At 36.0% G+C, this 16,034-nt stretch overlaps 1 protein-coding gene across 9 annotated transcripts in view; it reads right to left on the bottom strand.

Annotated features, from left to right (window-relative positions):
* Positions 1-16,034, bottom strand: part of LOC138332928 (unconventional myosin-IXb-like) — a 98,999-nt gene that overhangs the window by 53,016 nt on the left and 29,949 nt on the right. For all 9 annotated transcript variants that reach the window (XM_069280966.1, XM_069280968.1, XM_069280970.1 and 6 more), the window contains exons 3-4: positions 7,022-7,116; positions 828-890 (exon numbers count right to left, since the gene is read on the bottom strand). In XM_069280966.1, the coding sequence (XP_069137067.1) occupies positions 828-890; positions 7,022-7,116 (158 nt within the window). The remainder of the gene's footprint in view (positions 1-827; positions 891-7,021; positions 7,117-16,034) is intronic.

Genomic DNA, 16,034 nt, shown 5'->3' with positions numbered 1-16,034 from the left:
TAATTCTAATTTTGCACTTTTTCTATCTCAGCACATTACAGTTCTTCAAGGTTAATAGAGATATAGAGACCCCTAGTCAGCCTAATTCTGAGGATATACCCACTGTACGGTTGACAGCATCCACAGACACACTCCAATTATCATCAATGCTCGTCATTGTGATAACTATTTATAGGTGTAACTTTAACAACTGTCAGTGTAACAGTAGGTAGTGTTTGACGGATACCATTCAGACAAGGATACACCACAATAGCAAGTAAAATGATACAGGAAATCTTACTTTAGATTTTTCTGTATCTATTCCATAAACCGTTAAGACATCAGATCATTAGCAAATAAACTAAAAAACATCTTCATTTATTTGCACTGCCTTTTTTGGTTTGATTTTCCAAATTATCAGTAATATCAGCATCTAGACAAAGAAAGCTAATAAGGACTTTGTAGGTGGTATGATCAGATCACTGTGCTAAGTAACACATACACCTGTACTGTTGTCAGGATAAACAAGTCTTCCTGGAGAAATTTCTCACAATATGCACCTGAGGCAATGTGACTTTTATTAAGGTCAAAAACGCCAAAGGTCAGCCTCAGGGTTATGCTTTATAAGTCCCAATAGATGTCCGATTCTGTCCACCTAATTGTCCCTGACCTAACGTGACTCTCAGTCCTCGGGTCAGACAAGGCAAAGTAAGAGAAAATGTTCACACTAGATATTTGTCCTACTTCATCATTTCAAACTCTTCCAGCTGATTGTGATCTGATGATCGAGGTTTAACTGTATTCTAACAATGTAGAAAACAACAAATTATAAACTCCATACAACCAACCTTTCATTCCTTGCTTGATGGACAATCCTGGATTTCTCGAGGAGATATTTTTCCACAATGGCACTGTAAAATAAAGCGTATTTTTATAATAAAGGTTAAAGGCTATTATTCAGATTTAAAAACGACATTGAAAATGACCTACTTAATACATAGCATCACAATATTGTGTATGTGTGATTCAAATAATAGCTACAACTTTTATGACTCTATCTTTTATCATTAAAATTTAGCAAATGAACAAATTTATTGGAAAAAAACCCACTTTGACCTTTAACCTTGAGGTCAAGGTCACATAGATCTTATACCAGAGCAGTGCAAAATTTTAAGCATCTAAGGCCAGTAGATCTAGAAAACATATTCTGCAAATTACCACAAAAACCAGAATTAATACATTATGTCTCTCTAGCATTCTGATGAGGAAGGAAGCATATTAAGAATTCTTTTATATTTAAAAAATGATATTTGTTTTTACCCCTGAAAGTAGAAAGTTGATTTGATGCTCTTGTTTATAATCAGGAAGTAAGCCTTAAAGATAAACGTCTGACATTAATCCCGATAGACAGAATTGAAATCATGGGATCATATACACACAACTATTCTGCTTGGCAGGATGATAAAAGTGGTTCATCTGTTCTAACATCTTAAGTCTGTGTTTTAAACAGTTGTAGTCGATATAAACCAAACACATGTGGCTGATTGTCAGTGGAAACAGTCTGCTTAGGGTCGAGTTGATACAATGTTAGAAGGAGGTTCTTTCAACACCCATAAGTAATATAGCTACAGTTTAAAACCATGTGATTTAGGTGTAAGACAGGTGAGGGGCAGCAATCAAGCCTTTAACAGGTTGTAAACATATTGACTGTATCTTCAAATCATGAAAGTCAAAAATGGCTGTTGTGACCTTCACCTTGTTGCTCCAAATAACCATTCCAATAAAATTGTCCCTTTGACTGTCAATCAGTAAGTAAAAAGGTCTCTGTGACTGTCAATCAGTAAGTAAACAGGTCACTGTGACTGTCAATCAGTAAGTAAACAGGTCACTGTGACTGTCAATCAGTAAGTAAACAGGTCACTGTGACTGTCAATCAGTAAGTGAACAGGTCACTGTGACTGGCAATCAGTAAGTAAACAGGTCACTGTGACCGTCAATCAGTAAGTAAACAGGTCACTGTGACTGTCAATCAGTAAGTAAACAGGACACTGTGATTGTCAATCAGTAAGTAAACAGGTCACTGTGACTGTCAATCAGTAAGTGAAACAGGTCACTGTGACTGTCAATCAGTAAGTAAACAGGTCACTTGTGACTAACAGTCACTGTGACTGTCAATCAGTAAGTAAACAGTCACTGTGACTGTCAATCAGTAAGTAAACAGTCACTGTGACTGTCAATCAGTAAGTAAACAGGTCACTGTGACTAATCGTAAGTAAACAGGTCATGTGACTGTCAATCAGTAGTAAAAGGTCACTGTGACTGTCAATCAGTAAGTAAACAGTCACTGTGACTGTCAATCAGTAAGTATTAGTAAACAGGTCACTGTGACTGTCAATCAGTAAGTAAACAGGTCACTGTGACTGTCAATCAGTAAGTAAAGAGATCAATGTGACTGTCAATCAGTAAGTAAACAGGTCACTGTGACTGTCAATCAGTAAGTAAACAGGTCACTGTGACTGTCAATCAGTAAGTAAAAGGTCAGGTGACTGTCACTGTGACTGTGCCAATCAGTAAGTAAACAGGTCACTGTGACTGTCAATCAGTAAGTAAAACAGGTCACTGTGACTGTCAATCAGTAAGTAAAAGTCATTGTCAATCAAAGTAAAAGGTCACTGTGACTGTCAATCAGTAAGTAAACAGGTCACTGTGACTCAATCAGTAAGTAGGTCACTGTGACTGTCAATCAGTAAGTAAACAGGTCACTGTGACTGTCAATCAGTAAGTAAACAGGTCACTGTGACTGTCAATCAGTAAGTAAACAGGTCACTGTGACTGTCAATCAGTAAGTAAACAGGTCACTGTGACTGTCAATCAGTAAGTAAACAGGTCACTGTGACTGTCAATCAGTAAGTAAACAGGTCACTGTGACTGTCAATCAGTAAGTAAACAGGTCACTGTGACTGTCAATCAGTAAGTAAACAGGTCACTGTGACTGTCAATCAGTAAGTAAACAGTCAATGTCATGTAAGTAAGTAAACAGGTCACTGTGACTGTCAATCAGTAAGTAAAAGTCACTGTGTGTCATCGTAGACTAAGTAAACAGGTCACTATGTAAAGTAAAACAGGTCACTGTGACTGTCAATCAGTAAGTAAACAGGTCACTGTGACTGTCAATCAGTAAGTGAACAGGTCACTGTGGCTGTCAATCAGTAAGTAAACAGGTCACTGTGACTGTCACTGTGACTGTCAATCAGTAAGTAAACAGGTCACTGTGACTGTCAATCAGTAAGTAAACAGGTCACTGTGACTATCAATCAGTAAGTAATAGTAAATAGGTCACTGTGCCTGTCAATCAGTAAGTAAACAGGTCACTATGACTGTCAATCAGTAAGTATTAGTAAACAGGTCACTGTGACTGTCAATCAGTAAGTAAACAGGTCACTGTGACTGTCAATCAGTAAGTAAAGTAAACAGGTCACTGTGACTGTCAATCAGTAAGTAAACAGGTCACTGTGACTGTCAATCAGTAAGTAAACAGGTCACTGTGACTGTCAATCAGTAAGTAAACAGGTCACTGTGACTGTCAATCAGTAAGTAAACAGGTCACTGTGACTGTCAATCAGTAAGTAAACAGGTCACTGTGACTGTCAATCAGTAAGTAAACAGGTCACTGTGACTGTCAATCAGTAAGTAAACAGGTCACTGTGACTGTCAATCAGTAAGTAAACAGGTCACTGTGACTGTCAATCAGTAAGTAAACAGGTCACTGTGACTGTCAATCAGTAAGTAAACAGGTCACTGTGACTGTCAATCAGTAAGTAAACAGGTCACTGTGACTGTCAATCAGTAAGTAAACAGGTCACTGTGACTGTCAATCAGTAAGTAAACAGGTCACTGTGACTGTCAATCAGTAAGTAAACAGGTCACTGTGACAATCAATCAGTAAGTAATAGTAAACAGGTCACTGTGACTGTCAATCAGTAAGTAAACAGGTCACTGTGACTGTCAATCAGTAAGTAAACAGGTCACTGTGGACTGTCAATCAGTAAGTAAACAGGTCACTGTGACTGTCAATCAGTAAGTAAACAGGTCACTGTGACTGTCAATCAGTAAGTAAACAGGTCACTGTGACTGTCAATCAGTAAGTAAACGGTCACTGTGACTGTCAATCAGTAAGTAAACAGGTCATTTTACTATCAATCTGTAAGTAAACAGGTCACTGTGACTGTCAATCAGTAAGTAAACAGGTCACTGTGACTGTCAATCAGTAAGTAAACAGGTCACTGTGACTGTCAATCTGTAAGTGAACAGGTCACTGTGACTGTCAATCAGTAAGTAAACAGGTCACTGTGACTGTCAATCAGTAAGTAAACAGGTCACTGTGACTGTCAATCAGTAAGTAAAGAGGTCACTGTGACTGTCAATCTGTAAGTAAACAGGTCACTGTGACTGTCAATCAGTAAGTAAATAGGTCATTGTGACTGTCAATAAGTAAGAACACTAGAACATATAACATCAATAATGTACCGGTACATAGAATGTGTGAACTTCGTTCTTGTATAGTGTGAAGAGATAGCCTCCTGGTACAGTCATCATTGATATGACTAGACGGTGCTCTCCTTTTCACACTGTTTAGATCTATGTCAGTTAAAACACACTATTACTTCATCAAGACTCAGACCATTTTTACAGCACCGTAGTCGAACAGGTCAAAGCTATCTAAATCCTTTATCATAGTTCTTGTTAGATATCAACATAGCCGCAAATTGATATATTGCATCATTAAGAGGGTTTTTTTTCTTCAAATATTGCTTATGAAAGCAAAATGAAATTGAAATGGCAAAAATTTTTACTTTGAAGAATTTATTTTTTACTCGATTGCAGATATGATATCACCTTTGAACAGCCAGAATAAATTTGTTAAGAATTTCCATGTTTCAAGCAGTGGCCATGTAGATATTGAGGAACAAACTGAACATATCTGACTATTAGCTGAATACACAATGGTCACAAGTTTCTATCCTTATTTAGCAAAAGTCAACTGAAGATTTGGTTTTTTGCAAACAAATGACTTATGATATGTCACCATGGCCTCCACATTTTTTAACCTCTGAACTTTAGGCTTGACCTATAATTATTACACTACACATAATAAGAATACCACTTCTAAACTTTGACCTTATAAGGTCAGGGTCAGTGTGAACTAATGGCAGAGCATCTCATATGCAGCTAAAATTAAGCAATCAGAATGAATACCATAAAGGGGAGACAATCTTAAAAGTTGTGTACACAAAGTCAAAGATATTGATTAGTTTTGCTACAAACCATGTAATGTATCAGCCCATTACATGGATATTTAATTTATGTATTTAATATTTATGTATCATTAAAGTGTCATTATATCAGTCAATGCTTAAGGATAAATTTACTATACAGTCAGGGTGTAACGTCTTCATCACTTATCTTTGTGTTTATCTGATGTAACCCGTTTGAGGATTTTGTTTTTTAACACTCCAAAGAAGTTAGTCGAGTGTGAGAACTGCATACTAATTAGGGAGACACAAATATTCCCACACACCCCTGAACCAGGTATGTAATACTAGCACCTCCCTCACCAGCACCATTCACTCCTATCAAATTAACACAGTAATGCTGACTTAATAGCTCCTTACTTTGGCCACCACTAAGGTTTTTTTCTGTGTTTGTGGTGCTACTTTCCTTGTGAACGGAGGAAGTGTTTAAGAGTGAGCTGTATAAGGGTAACTAGCTGGCACTCGTTTGGTGTCCTGCTCCACTCAGTACAGACAAAGGCTGTTAGGCACCAGTATAAGTACAGTATAGACTTACATCATACAAACACAAGTGTAGCTTTACACAAGTCAAATTCATCAAAACAATCGTCAGGCTTTGTGTGTCATCACACTTAAAACAGTATGTATTTCTCTAAATCACTTAAAACACTATGTATTTCTCTAAATCACTTAAAACACTATGTATTTCTCTAAATTCTATCAGTGATTTCTATACGCTTGTGATTATTAATGAGATAATGAGTAATTGCATTTTATTTTTATTGAATTTGAACATAATTATTTTGGAAACCAATTTTATAATTTTGTGAGTTAAAGCTGTTAAAATAGGTTTGAACAAGTTACACTTATTATAAAGGAGGTAAAGCTACATATGTTAAACACTCACTAAACGTTTTATAGCCATCAGATTATAAGTACCTATGCCCGTTGTTGTAACAACCATACATTAGGACTTTTATCGGCATTTCTTTTAGATTTTGACAACAAACCTTATCATATAGCTAGAGTAATTGTTTCATTTCACACATCTGTATACTAGGTCAGGATAAAAGTGTTGTGATGTTGGAAAACTAATTGTGAGTTCTTAATTCACAAAGGCCACTCTTGCCAACTCCTTCAGATCAGAGCTGAGTGGTTATACATACTAAGAGTTGTTCCTAAAAGTCCGGAAGTAATCATTTCTGCCCAAATTATAGCCAAAGCATTTTCCCCTAATAACCTCCTAGACCCCCCCCCCCCCCCCTTCCTTCTTCATTTTTCCTTTATTAGCACTTCTTACTTTTTGTTCCTATTATTTGTAGCAATCTCATTATTTATCTGTGTACTAGTTTCCTATTTACATTTCACCTAAAAATGTCCATAAATCATACTGTATCAATATATTATGATTATGGCATTATGATTCATAAAGTAAACACAACCGATATGGATAAAGCCAGGACTCATAGGTCAATATCAGCTTAAACACAGAGCCCATCACAAATATTGCCTTTATGATTAAACATCATATTGCACTCCTGTGCACTAATGCCCAAAAATTTCTTTGGCTGATACTATCTTTTTAGACATCATCGAACAACCCTATTTGCATTCAGCGTAGTATCTTACTATGTACTATTTGAATTTGAACTATATATAGAAAATATGTGATTAAATATAGACCAATCAGCATCAAATATATAACTGCAGACGTAAAATATAGTTAAATGCATCAGCTCCATTCTACTTACCCATGTACCATGCCATTTTCTTTGTAGTTTACTTGGATGAATTTTCCAAACCGACTTGAGTTGTTATTGTGAACTGTCTTAGCATTTCCAAATGCCTGAAAAGATATAAACAAATATTATTTGTGATTATATTAATATTACCACAATTACTTTACCAACACAGATCGTAATGTCCTAATAGTCCTGACTTACAATAAACAGGAAAGAGACACAAACACTGAAACAAATCAGGGACACCTATTGGTTTAGAAATTCTAGGAACGGTATCATATGTATAATGGAGTTCCCATTTTTCAAGGGTTAAGATGTCCAATAGTTTATGTGTCTACATTACACATGTTATTCTATCTTTAATTGTGACTAACTCAGTCTATACTCATAACATACAACAAATTCATGGTTAAAACATAGTGGTTTTCATTGCCTGTCAATGATGTATTTATAACATATCTTTAACATGTATATAAAATATGCTTATAACAAAGTTGGTCTCCAGGGATCCATATGTTTTACTGTATATCACATTTTACCTTTGGTGACTATTTATAGAGGTAACACTGAAGCCTAACTATAGTTTTAGTTGACACACTTTAGTCTCGCAACTTTAATGTATCTATATAAAAATCAGTTCTAGTACTTGTGCAATAAAGAATTATTTAGATTCTATAAATGTTCTATGTTTTTATCACTGGAGATAGTTATCAGAAAAGGTAAACACTACCCCGATCTAAAGCATATACTGCCCGGTACTTTGTACAGAACTGTTTGTCAAACATTTTACCAACAAGTTACCTTTTATATCAAAATCTAATTGAAAGAAAATGTTTAGACCAATATTCCAATGAATAATGTAAAATCTTCCACCCCAGAAATGATTTGCTGTCAGTGACTACAGTATATGTGTTAGCCCAATATCGATGATACCATGGAGGACATACCCCACACGTACCTTTTCTAATTGGAGGGTGTTCACCTCACGGTCTCGGTAAATCCACCTACCCATAACTCTACAGACAATACACAATACAACACAAGAGGCCACTAGAATTACATAGACATCCATAGAAGTCGACCAGCCATTACACCAGTCTCCACAAACCTAGGGGACACATCACAGGTGTTACAAACTCACCCTCACATCATTAATCTCTACAACAAACTTTGGCAGGGATGACCTCGAGGATGAAGTGAAGTGACCCCGGGACAGCTAGTGGTCACACATGCATACACAGTGACCAATCGACATAGAACAATAGCCTAAAAGTTAGTAATTTTCATCAACTAAATCTTGACCAATAAGACTTACAGGGCAATATAGACTAAACAGGCTAGTGTTGACATGACCAGCAGACTTATATGGTATGACAGTATATTGATAGTTGCAGTATCACTTTAGATGTTTTTTCTTCATTCTTCAAATACTTCTGCCTATAGATAGTGAAAGACAGCTATATTTTTTTCTATTCTGATAGTATCAATTCAACATCAACATCAGCAATTATAACTTTATTCACCAAGTGTCTGTGATACAACTCGTCTGTTTTCCTTTGATTTGGTATTGTAGGTCTTCCAAATCTTGGAGACAAATGATATCGATCACCTTTTTGTGCCAAAAAGGACTAGATTCTTCACAATAAGCATGGGTCAATAATTGAAGCCAATGTAATGAAGGGCATATATATATGGATGAGTTCTTCAAGGTCACAATGGGACATACTTGGTTCAATATTGTTTGATTTGGTTTGATTTTATTTAACATCCAACTCACAGCTAGCTAGGGTCATTCAAGGATGTATAACAGAGTTTGGATGTTAGAATAGCACCAGACATACTTATACTTGGTCGTCATGGACCATTGTCACCAAGCTGGTTAGGAAGAAACAAACTTAGGATATAAAATGCGAAGGCAGTCCATTATGTTGTACAAACAGAACAGAGGAACTAGAAGAAAACAGTTTATGCATTAAACAGCAGAAATAACTGCCAAATATATATTTGATATCGTAATCAAAGACGAAAAAAATAATGTTCATACAGACCAAAATACTTCTTAACTTACAAATGGTTGTAAAAGTAAGCCAGTATCTGGCGGTATACCTGTTATATATAGAAGTGGCGTGTGTCGGGGAGAGAAAGTGTGTTATCAGTCGACCTGGGTTAGTGTTGTCTACAGATAAACACATATCATTGAGGGTGCATTATACCTTCATGTAGATCTATCACCGCTCTCCAGATATCATCATCAATGTGCCAAACTTCATTTCTATCAACCAACACTTGTTCCAAGAAGTTTTGAATGCCAAAGATTGTTCAGATGTTACTAGAATGCTATTACCACTCACTGAATTTCAGTTTACAAAGAAACAAGTGGTAAAAGTTTAAATGTAGGGATGAGGAAGAGCATTAGATATATATACAGCAATTATAGGTGGAAACTGGGGTCTCTAAAGTATTTAATGACAAAACTCAAACTCTCAAACCAAGATTTAGTTAAAACAAACATGAGGCTTTCAACACTTTTTACTCTCACTAAACAGCTGTTCAGGGCCAAAAGTCTGTATCTTTTAATCCAGAAGTTTTTTTAGAAGACCAAATAACAAAGATATAAAATCATTCTGCTTTTATTTGGAACATAACATCTCCAGCAATAGTATCCTTTGTTAATCCAGCCCACTTGTATCATCTAATTCCTGTGGTCACAAATCTATATATCAAGCTGCAGCTGGTCAATTAGAATATAAAAAGTCAGAAAGGGCTCGCTAAGTGAATCGAGCCAAGATGGCACCAGACTTCACATTAGGTTTGTCATGGACTTATAAGATATTCAGTGTCCAAAGGAACCCTTGAGGACCTATAAGATATTCCGTGTCCAAAGGAACCCTTGAGGACCTATAAGATATTCCGTGTCCAAAGGAACCCTTGAGGACCTATAAGATATTCCGTGTCCAAAGGAACCCTTGAGGACCTATAAGATATTCCGTGTCCAAAGGAACCCTTGAGGACCTATAAGATATTCCGTGTCCATAGGAACCCTTGAGGACCTATAAGATATTCCGTGTCCAAAGGAACCCTTGAGGACCTATAAGATATTCAGTGTCCAGAGGAACCCTTGAGGACCTATAAGATATTTCGTGTCCAAAGGAACCCTTGAGGACCTATAAGATATTTCGTGTCCAAAGGAACCCTTGAGGACCTATAAGATATTCAGTGTCCAGAGGAACCCTTGAGCACCTATAAGATATTTCGTGTCCAAAGGAACCCTTGAATACCAATTTTGATTTAAGTTGACAATTTTTTAAACTCTGATCCTTCCAGTGCCAGGACGCTTATCTCCAGAATAAATTCCGATTACAAATTGATAAACATGTACATATCATCAGCTTTGAAACTTGTAATAACTCAATTTGAAGTAACTTAACTAGAATAAAACTGCACAATAACCATTGCCTCTTACAGGTTATTGGTCATAACAAACCACTTGTTATCCATAGGGATAATTGCTTTCTCCAATAATATAAGGTCATTCAATGAGCTTCCTTGTATATCACATTTTTTAATCATTAAATTTCCAATGATGTACCATGCGGTGAACTGCTGATTTCCCTTCATAACAAAGTCTAGTTATTCAAGAATTATAATTGCCTTGGTATTAAATTTCTAGCACCAAGTTGTTTAATCAGAGTTGGTTTTTATCTAGATTATCAATAGTAATACCTGTTCCTGATCGTAATATTCCTGTAGTTGCAGAAGCCTTTCTTACTTGTTTTTATTTTTTATATCTTAACAACATACAGTTTAATAAGATACCATAGCATATCTCGACAAAGTTTTTTTGTTTTAATCATTCACTTTCCCATTTGAATATCATCTAACGCACATAGAGACTGAAATAATAAAAAAAGAAGAATTATGACTTGGCAAGTATTCAAAACTTCAGTAAAAGAACATCTATCTCATTTAAACAAAACACAAATATTTCACAACCATTCTACGGAAGACATACTGTACAATGTAACGCTTTTTACAGAAATTCCAGCGTAAAATGACCAGTAATGAGCACTATACACTACTGTGCTATATACACCTGTACGGGGACGGTGCCTGGATTTCTACATTTTTATCATTCTTACTGTGAAAGGTGTCCTACAGTAAACACAAGACAATAAATTACCTCCCCGTGTTACCATTCATGGTTTACCTAAGTCTGACAAAAACCATGACAACAACTCTAGCCAAATTGTCTGTGTTCAGAGCGAGCTGATAAAGTTTGTTAACAAATAGTTGTCCAGCTTCCAGAACAGATCACCTGTTTTACAGTACAGACTTGTTAACTATATGGGCTTATAATACAGGGCTTGTCAGTTATTTTTGGAGAATGAATTATGATATTTCAATTTGGAAAACAAATCTTTTGAGTAAATGTATGGAGATTAACCATCTGATCTAGGTCCTTTTAAGATAACATGAAATATAAGAACCATTCTCCAAAATTTCTTACTGAATTACATTCAAACCTGCCTAAACAACCACCTCTGTAAAAAGACATCCTTTCTTAGGGTCCCAAATGACTAATTTCAACACAATTTTAAATGTCAATGCTCCAACTTTTAAAGTTAAACAAAGTCTTACATAATGTATGAAGAGTTATAATATAATAGATATTCCAAGATTTATGAGTTATCAGGTTAATAATCTTCAACTGTTAATCCCTGATATTGACCTGATTCTACAACACCTGACAATTAACCTGTATGACCCGATATATATAACATAAGTACAAACTCTTCCCACAACACCTTAGGATGCTGTTCCTCGTCAGAGATAATTGGCACTGAAGTATACCGTATTTTAATTACTTAGAGAGAAAACATAGACCCAGTCAAGTCACAAACATCAACATAACAAATGTTCGAGTACTTTTTTTTTCTCAGTACTGAAATCATTTATTTTTGTAAAATTTTATTTCAACTACTGTACATACTTACAATTATAACTTTGATGATGTGAAGTTGATCATTTCTACATCACACTTAGATCTTATAATATTTATCATTCATTTGGTTGTTATTGTGTATTTGAATGTTACTCAGTTGTCTGCTCTTGTGAATATGATAAATATGTACAGATTGTTTCGTACACATGACTACATCATATTACTTCAGAAAGTCATTTTGCACTCAAACTATATAAATGACGTAACAACCAATACCTACCAACACGAGCAGATAATTGTAAGTAATATACCAACACAGGGGAGCTGGTTTATACATCATTTAACAGTTGCAGGCCCTAAACTATCTTGGTTTTTACCGAAAAATTCATTAACAAAATTAAAAAAAAAAAAATTAAATAGCTTATTAAAGGCCCACTACCTTTGCTAGCAAAAATTATTAAAAAAAAACAACCCAATAATATTATATATGAAAATGTATATTAATGGCCTAAGAGGATGTTATAACACCAACCAAATGCAAGATTCCCCTGCTGTGTAAACTATGTCAACAGTGAAGATTCAGACGCGCGGTAATTAGGATGATGGTGGGAAACATAAGACGGCCTGCGTTATGAAAATTAGTATTTAATTTGTTTAGAAGGTGATGGTAAGTGTAGTATTATTGGTACGTTGATAACTTTTGTGACTCTACAAAATTTTCAATTTCGTTTTACAATCCTATTCTAAAAATTAAAAGCCGTTTCGTTAAGGTAGTGGCCCTTTAAACTTTTAAATCTATAAAATTGTTTGGAGTTTGATATACCTTTGACTTTTGATCCTTTAAATAGAACTAGACCTATCATCACAAAGGTAGCTTTAAAAGCAAGCTGCATGGTCCCTTTGTTCTAAATAACATTAACTAACACTAATAAGGTTGATTAACCTGAGGTGTTAAAAATATCATCTAATGTCATATTATATTCAACATCTACAGGGATCATCAGTATGTGAGGGTTTGATACCAGAAATAAAACAGCTTGAAGTTCCTCTGTAGTATATAGACGGCATGGGGTACACAAATATTATCTTAAAATACTTTCAGTTTTCAGATCCAATCTGAGGATGCCTGCACAAGTTCTGTCTATCTTCATCAGCTTGTCAGACTACAGATGGTAACATACAAACGCCTAACAATAACATGCTCCTTTATTTTTGTATTTTTCTTTAGATGAAAGCAAAAGATAACCAATTTTATACCAAGGATTTTAAACAACTGGAATGCATAGACGGTTTTTAACCAGAGAAAATGAGCAGAATCTTAATCCTCTCTCCCTCACCAAATCCTATACACATCACTCATACAGGCTAGATTTACCATCAAATAAACTAGTGGTAAACCCCCACACAAACTTCATTAAAAATATCATTAGAATACCATACTCAACCTAATAAGCACTCCTGTCCTTATAAACTTGATCCCCTCCCCTTTTTCACGGTCTCAATTTCAGTAACCTTGAATAAAATACAGACCAAAATATGAAAGCTATATTGATTCTTTTATTTCTGTGGCTTACTCACTTTTGTGAAAAGAAATTGTTTTATTTAGGTCCAACACAAGAGCCATCACATTTTTTCAATTTTTAAGTCACATGGGATCCGGATCTTATTGGGTGAAATATGGTAATATGGTTGATAACCTCCCTTTTACCTCTACTATGGATTAAGCAATCCTGTAAAGCATATTGGGATGATATAGAAAAGTGAATCTTATGGAAGAATGAAGTGTATGAAGGTGAGGAAAAGGCTAAATTAATTTAAAGATAAAAATGTTGTCATGATCACATGGCCATAGACTTGATCTCACACAAACCTTCAACCCCATCTCACAACTACGTATTGGTCAGATATGGACTTGATGCCCTGAGAGTACAGGTGTGTCTACAATCTGATGTCATTGATTAGTTTACCTGGAGTTACAGACAGGTAATCAGTCCAGGTAATACACACTCTCAGTACACATCATTGTCTACAAAGTGATGCATACCTCTGACTTCAGCAGTAGGAAGTACCACCGCGCTATGGTTGCGTGGTCCCTACCCAGACATACGTACCAAGCTATGGCCGTGTGGTCCTTACCCAGACGTACCAAGCTATGGCCGTGTGGTCCCTACCCAGACGTACCAAGCTATGGCCGTGTGGTCCCTACCCAGACGTACCAAGCTATGGCCGTGTGGTCCCTACCCAGACATACGTACCAAGCTATGGCCGTGTGGTCCCTACCCAGACATACGTACCAAGCTATGGTCGTGTGGTCCCTACCCAGACATACGTACCAAGCTATGGCCGTGTGGTCCCTACCCAGACATACGTACCAAGCTATGGCCGTGTGGTCCCTACCCAGACATACGTACCAAGCTATGGTCGTGTGGTCCTTACCCAGACGTACCAAGCTATGGCCGTGTGGTCCCTACTCAGATGTACCAAGCTATGGTCGTGTGGTCCCTACCCAGATGTAGGTGTGACCCACTATATATCTACAGGTATATATAACAGCGTGACCCACTATATATCTACAGGTATATATAACAGGGTATGTACACTGTTTACATAGCCTCCCCCACCACCCACATATATACATGCTGTTACATTTCAAAACTGGTAGGAATGTAAAACCTCATTTGTATATAAACATTTTCTGTATGTTACAACCCCATCAGTATGGACATATGTTTCTTGTTCACCAACACCTCATTATTCAGTTTTTTTCCCTGCCATTACAGACTGGATAAATGGAAATTTGTGCTGTGTTTAATGAGGAACATCATCCGTTAAAGACATTTGGGCTAGTCATTATAGGGACAGACAAGGTCATTTTGCTGGTCATTATAGGGACAGACAAGGTCATTTTGCTGGTCATTAAGGACAGACAAGGTCATTTTGCTGGTCATTGAGGACAGACAAGGTCATTTTGAGATGAGGTCTATATCTGTAGTTGCTGGTGGCTACTTCAGCAAATAGTGTGAGACATATTTCAAATGAAATAAGTAAGGGTTAGATGTTGTACCAAACTTAAATTTGAAGGACAAATCAAACAGCATAGCCCGGTCTATTCCTCTGCTTCTAGAGAAACAAAAACTACCATAGTTTGGGAAAAGTCAATGATTCACTGAAAAATGTTTCCATATGTGTAGCAGACCATCATTCTCTTACTTGTTGTTGCTTATGTTCTTCAAACATTCTAAAAAGTCATAACATTATGTCTTTGTATTTAATACACAACACAAAATCAGCATATACTTTGGCAGCAACCTCCAGCTCCTGATGTGTTACATATGAATGAAAGTTCTTATTAAGATCAATTTTGCAGTAAAATGATTCTAACATGAAAATGATGTGTGTTGACAGCCATACTAATTAGGATGAGTAACTGATGGCGAGGTACAATAGATAGGAGAAGGTCGCTCTGACCCTCGGTCAGACTAACAACACTTGATCTAAATTAACATGGCAGGTTTGCACCAATATCAGCATCTCCTTGGTGCAGAACACTCATACAGGGTACCATAGGCATCTATATATAAATCAACAGGCTATTTCAGTCATAACCAGTTCTATATGAAGAAGTTGCGTAGGACGATTTAATATGTCATTTTCGAACTGACATTGCTCCTAATTGACAAACCACTTAAAAATATTACTTGGCAGTCTTGAAAATGTTCTCACCAATTTTTATGCGCTTTTATTTAAAAAGATATTACAAGTTCAAATTATAGTAAATGAAGATTTTATGAAAAGATAATTGTTGCTTTATAACTGAAAATTATTATAACTTATATTATTTTTAAAATTACATGTACATTCATTAAAAAGACATCTCCTAAATGTAATATGTTTCACATCTAAGTTCAGATGTCACTTAGCAGTTAAATTTTAGTGATTAATTGTTCCAACCATAAATAACTAAATGAAATGTCCATAGATCCAGAAATAGCATACTGTGTACTTTCTCATAATCACCACTTTTGAGGGTTACAGGAAAAACACGACCTGTTGAATGCCTTACGGTTGTACTTGAGACTT

Source organism: Argopecten irradians, chromosome 10, assembly GCF_041381155.1.
Source record: "Argopecten irradians isolate NY chromosome 10, Ai_NY, whole genome shotgun sequence".
In the NCBI taxonomy this organism is placed as follows: Eukaryota; Metazoa; Mollusca; class Bivalvia; order Pectinida; family Pectinidae; genus Argopecten; species Argopecten irradians.
This window is presented reverse-complemented; position numbering and strand designations above follow the sequence as displayed.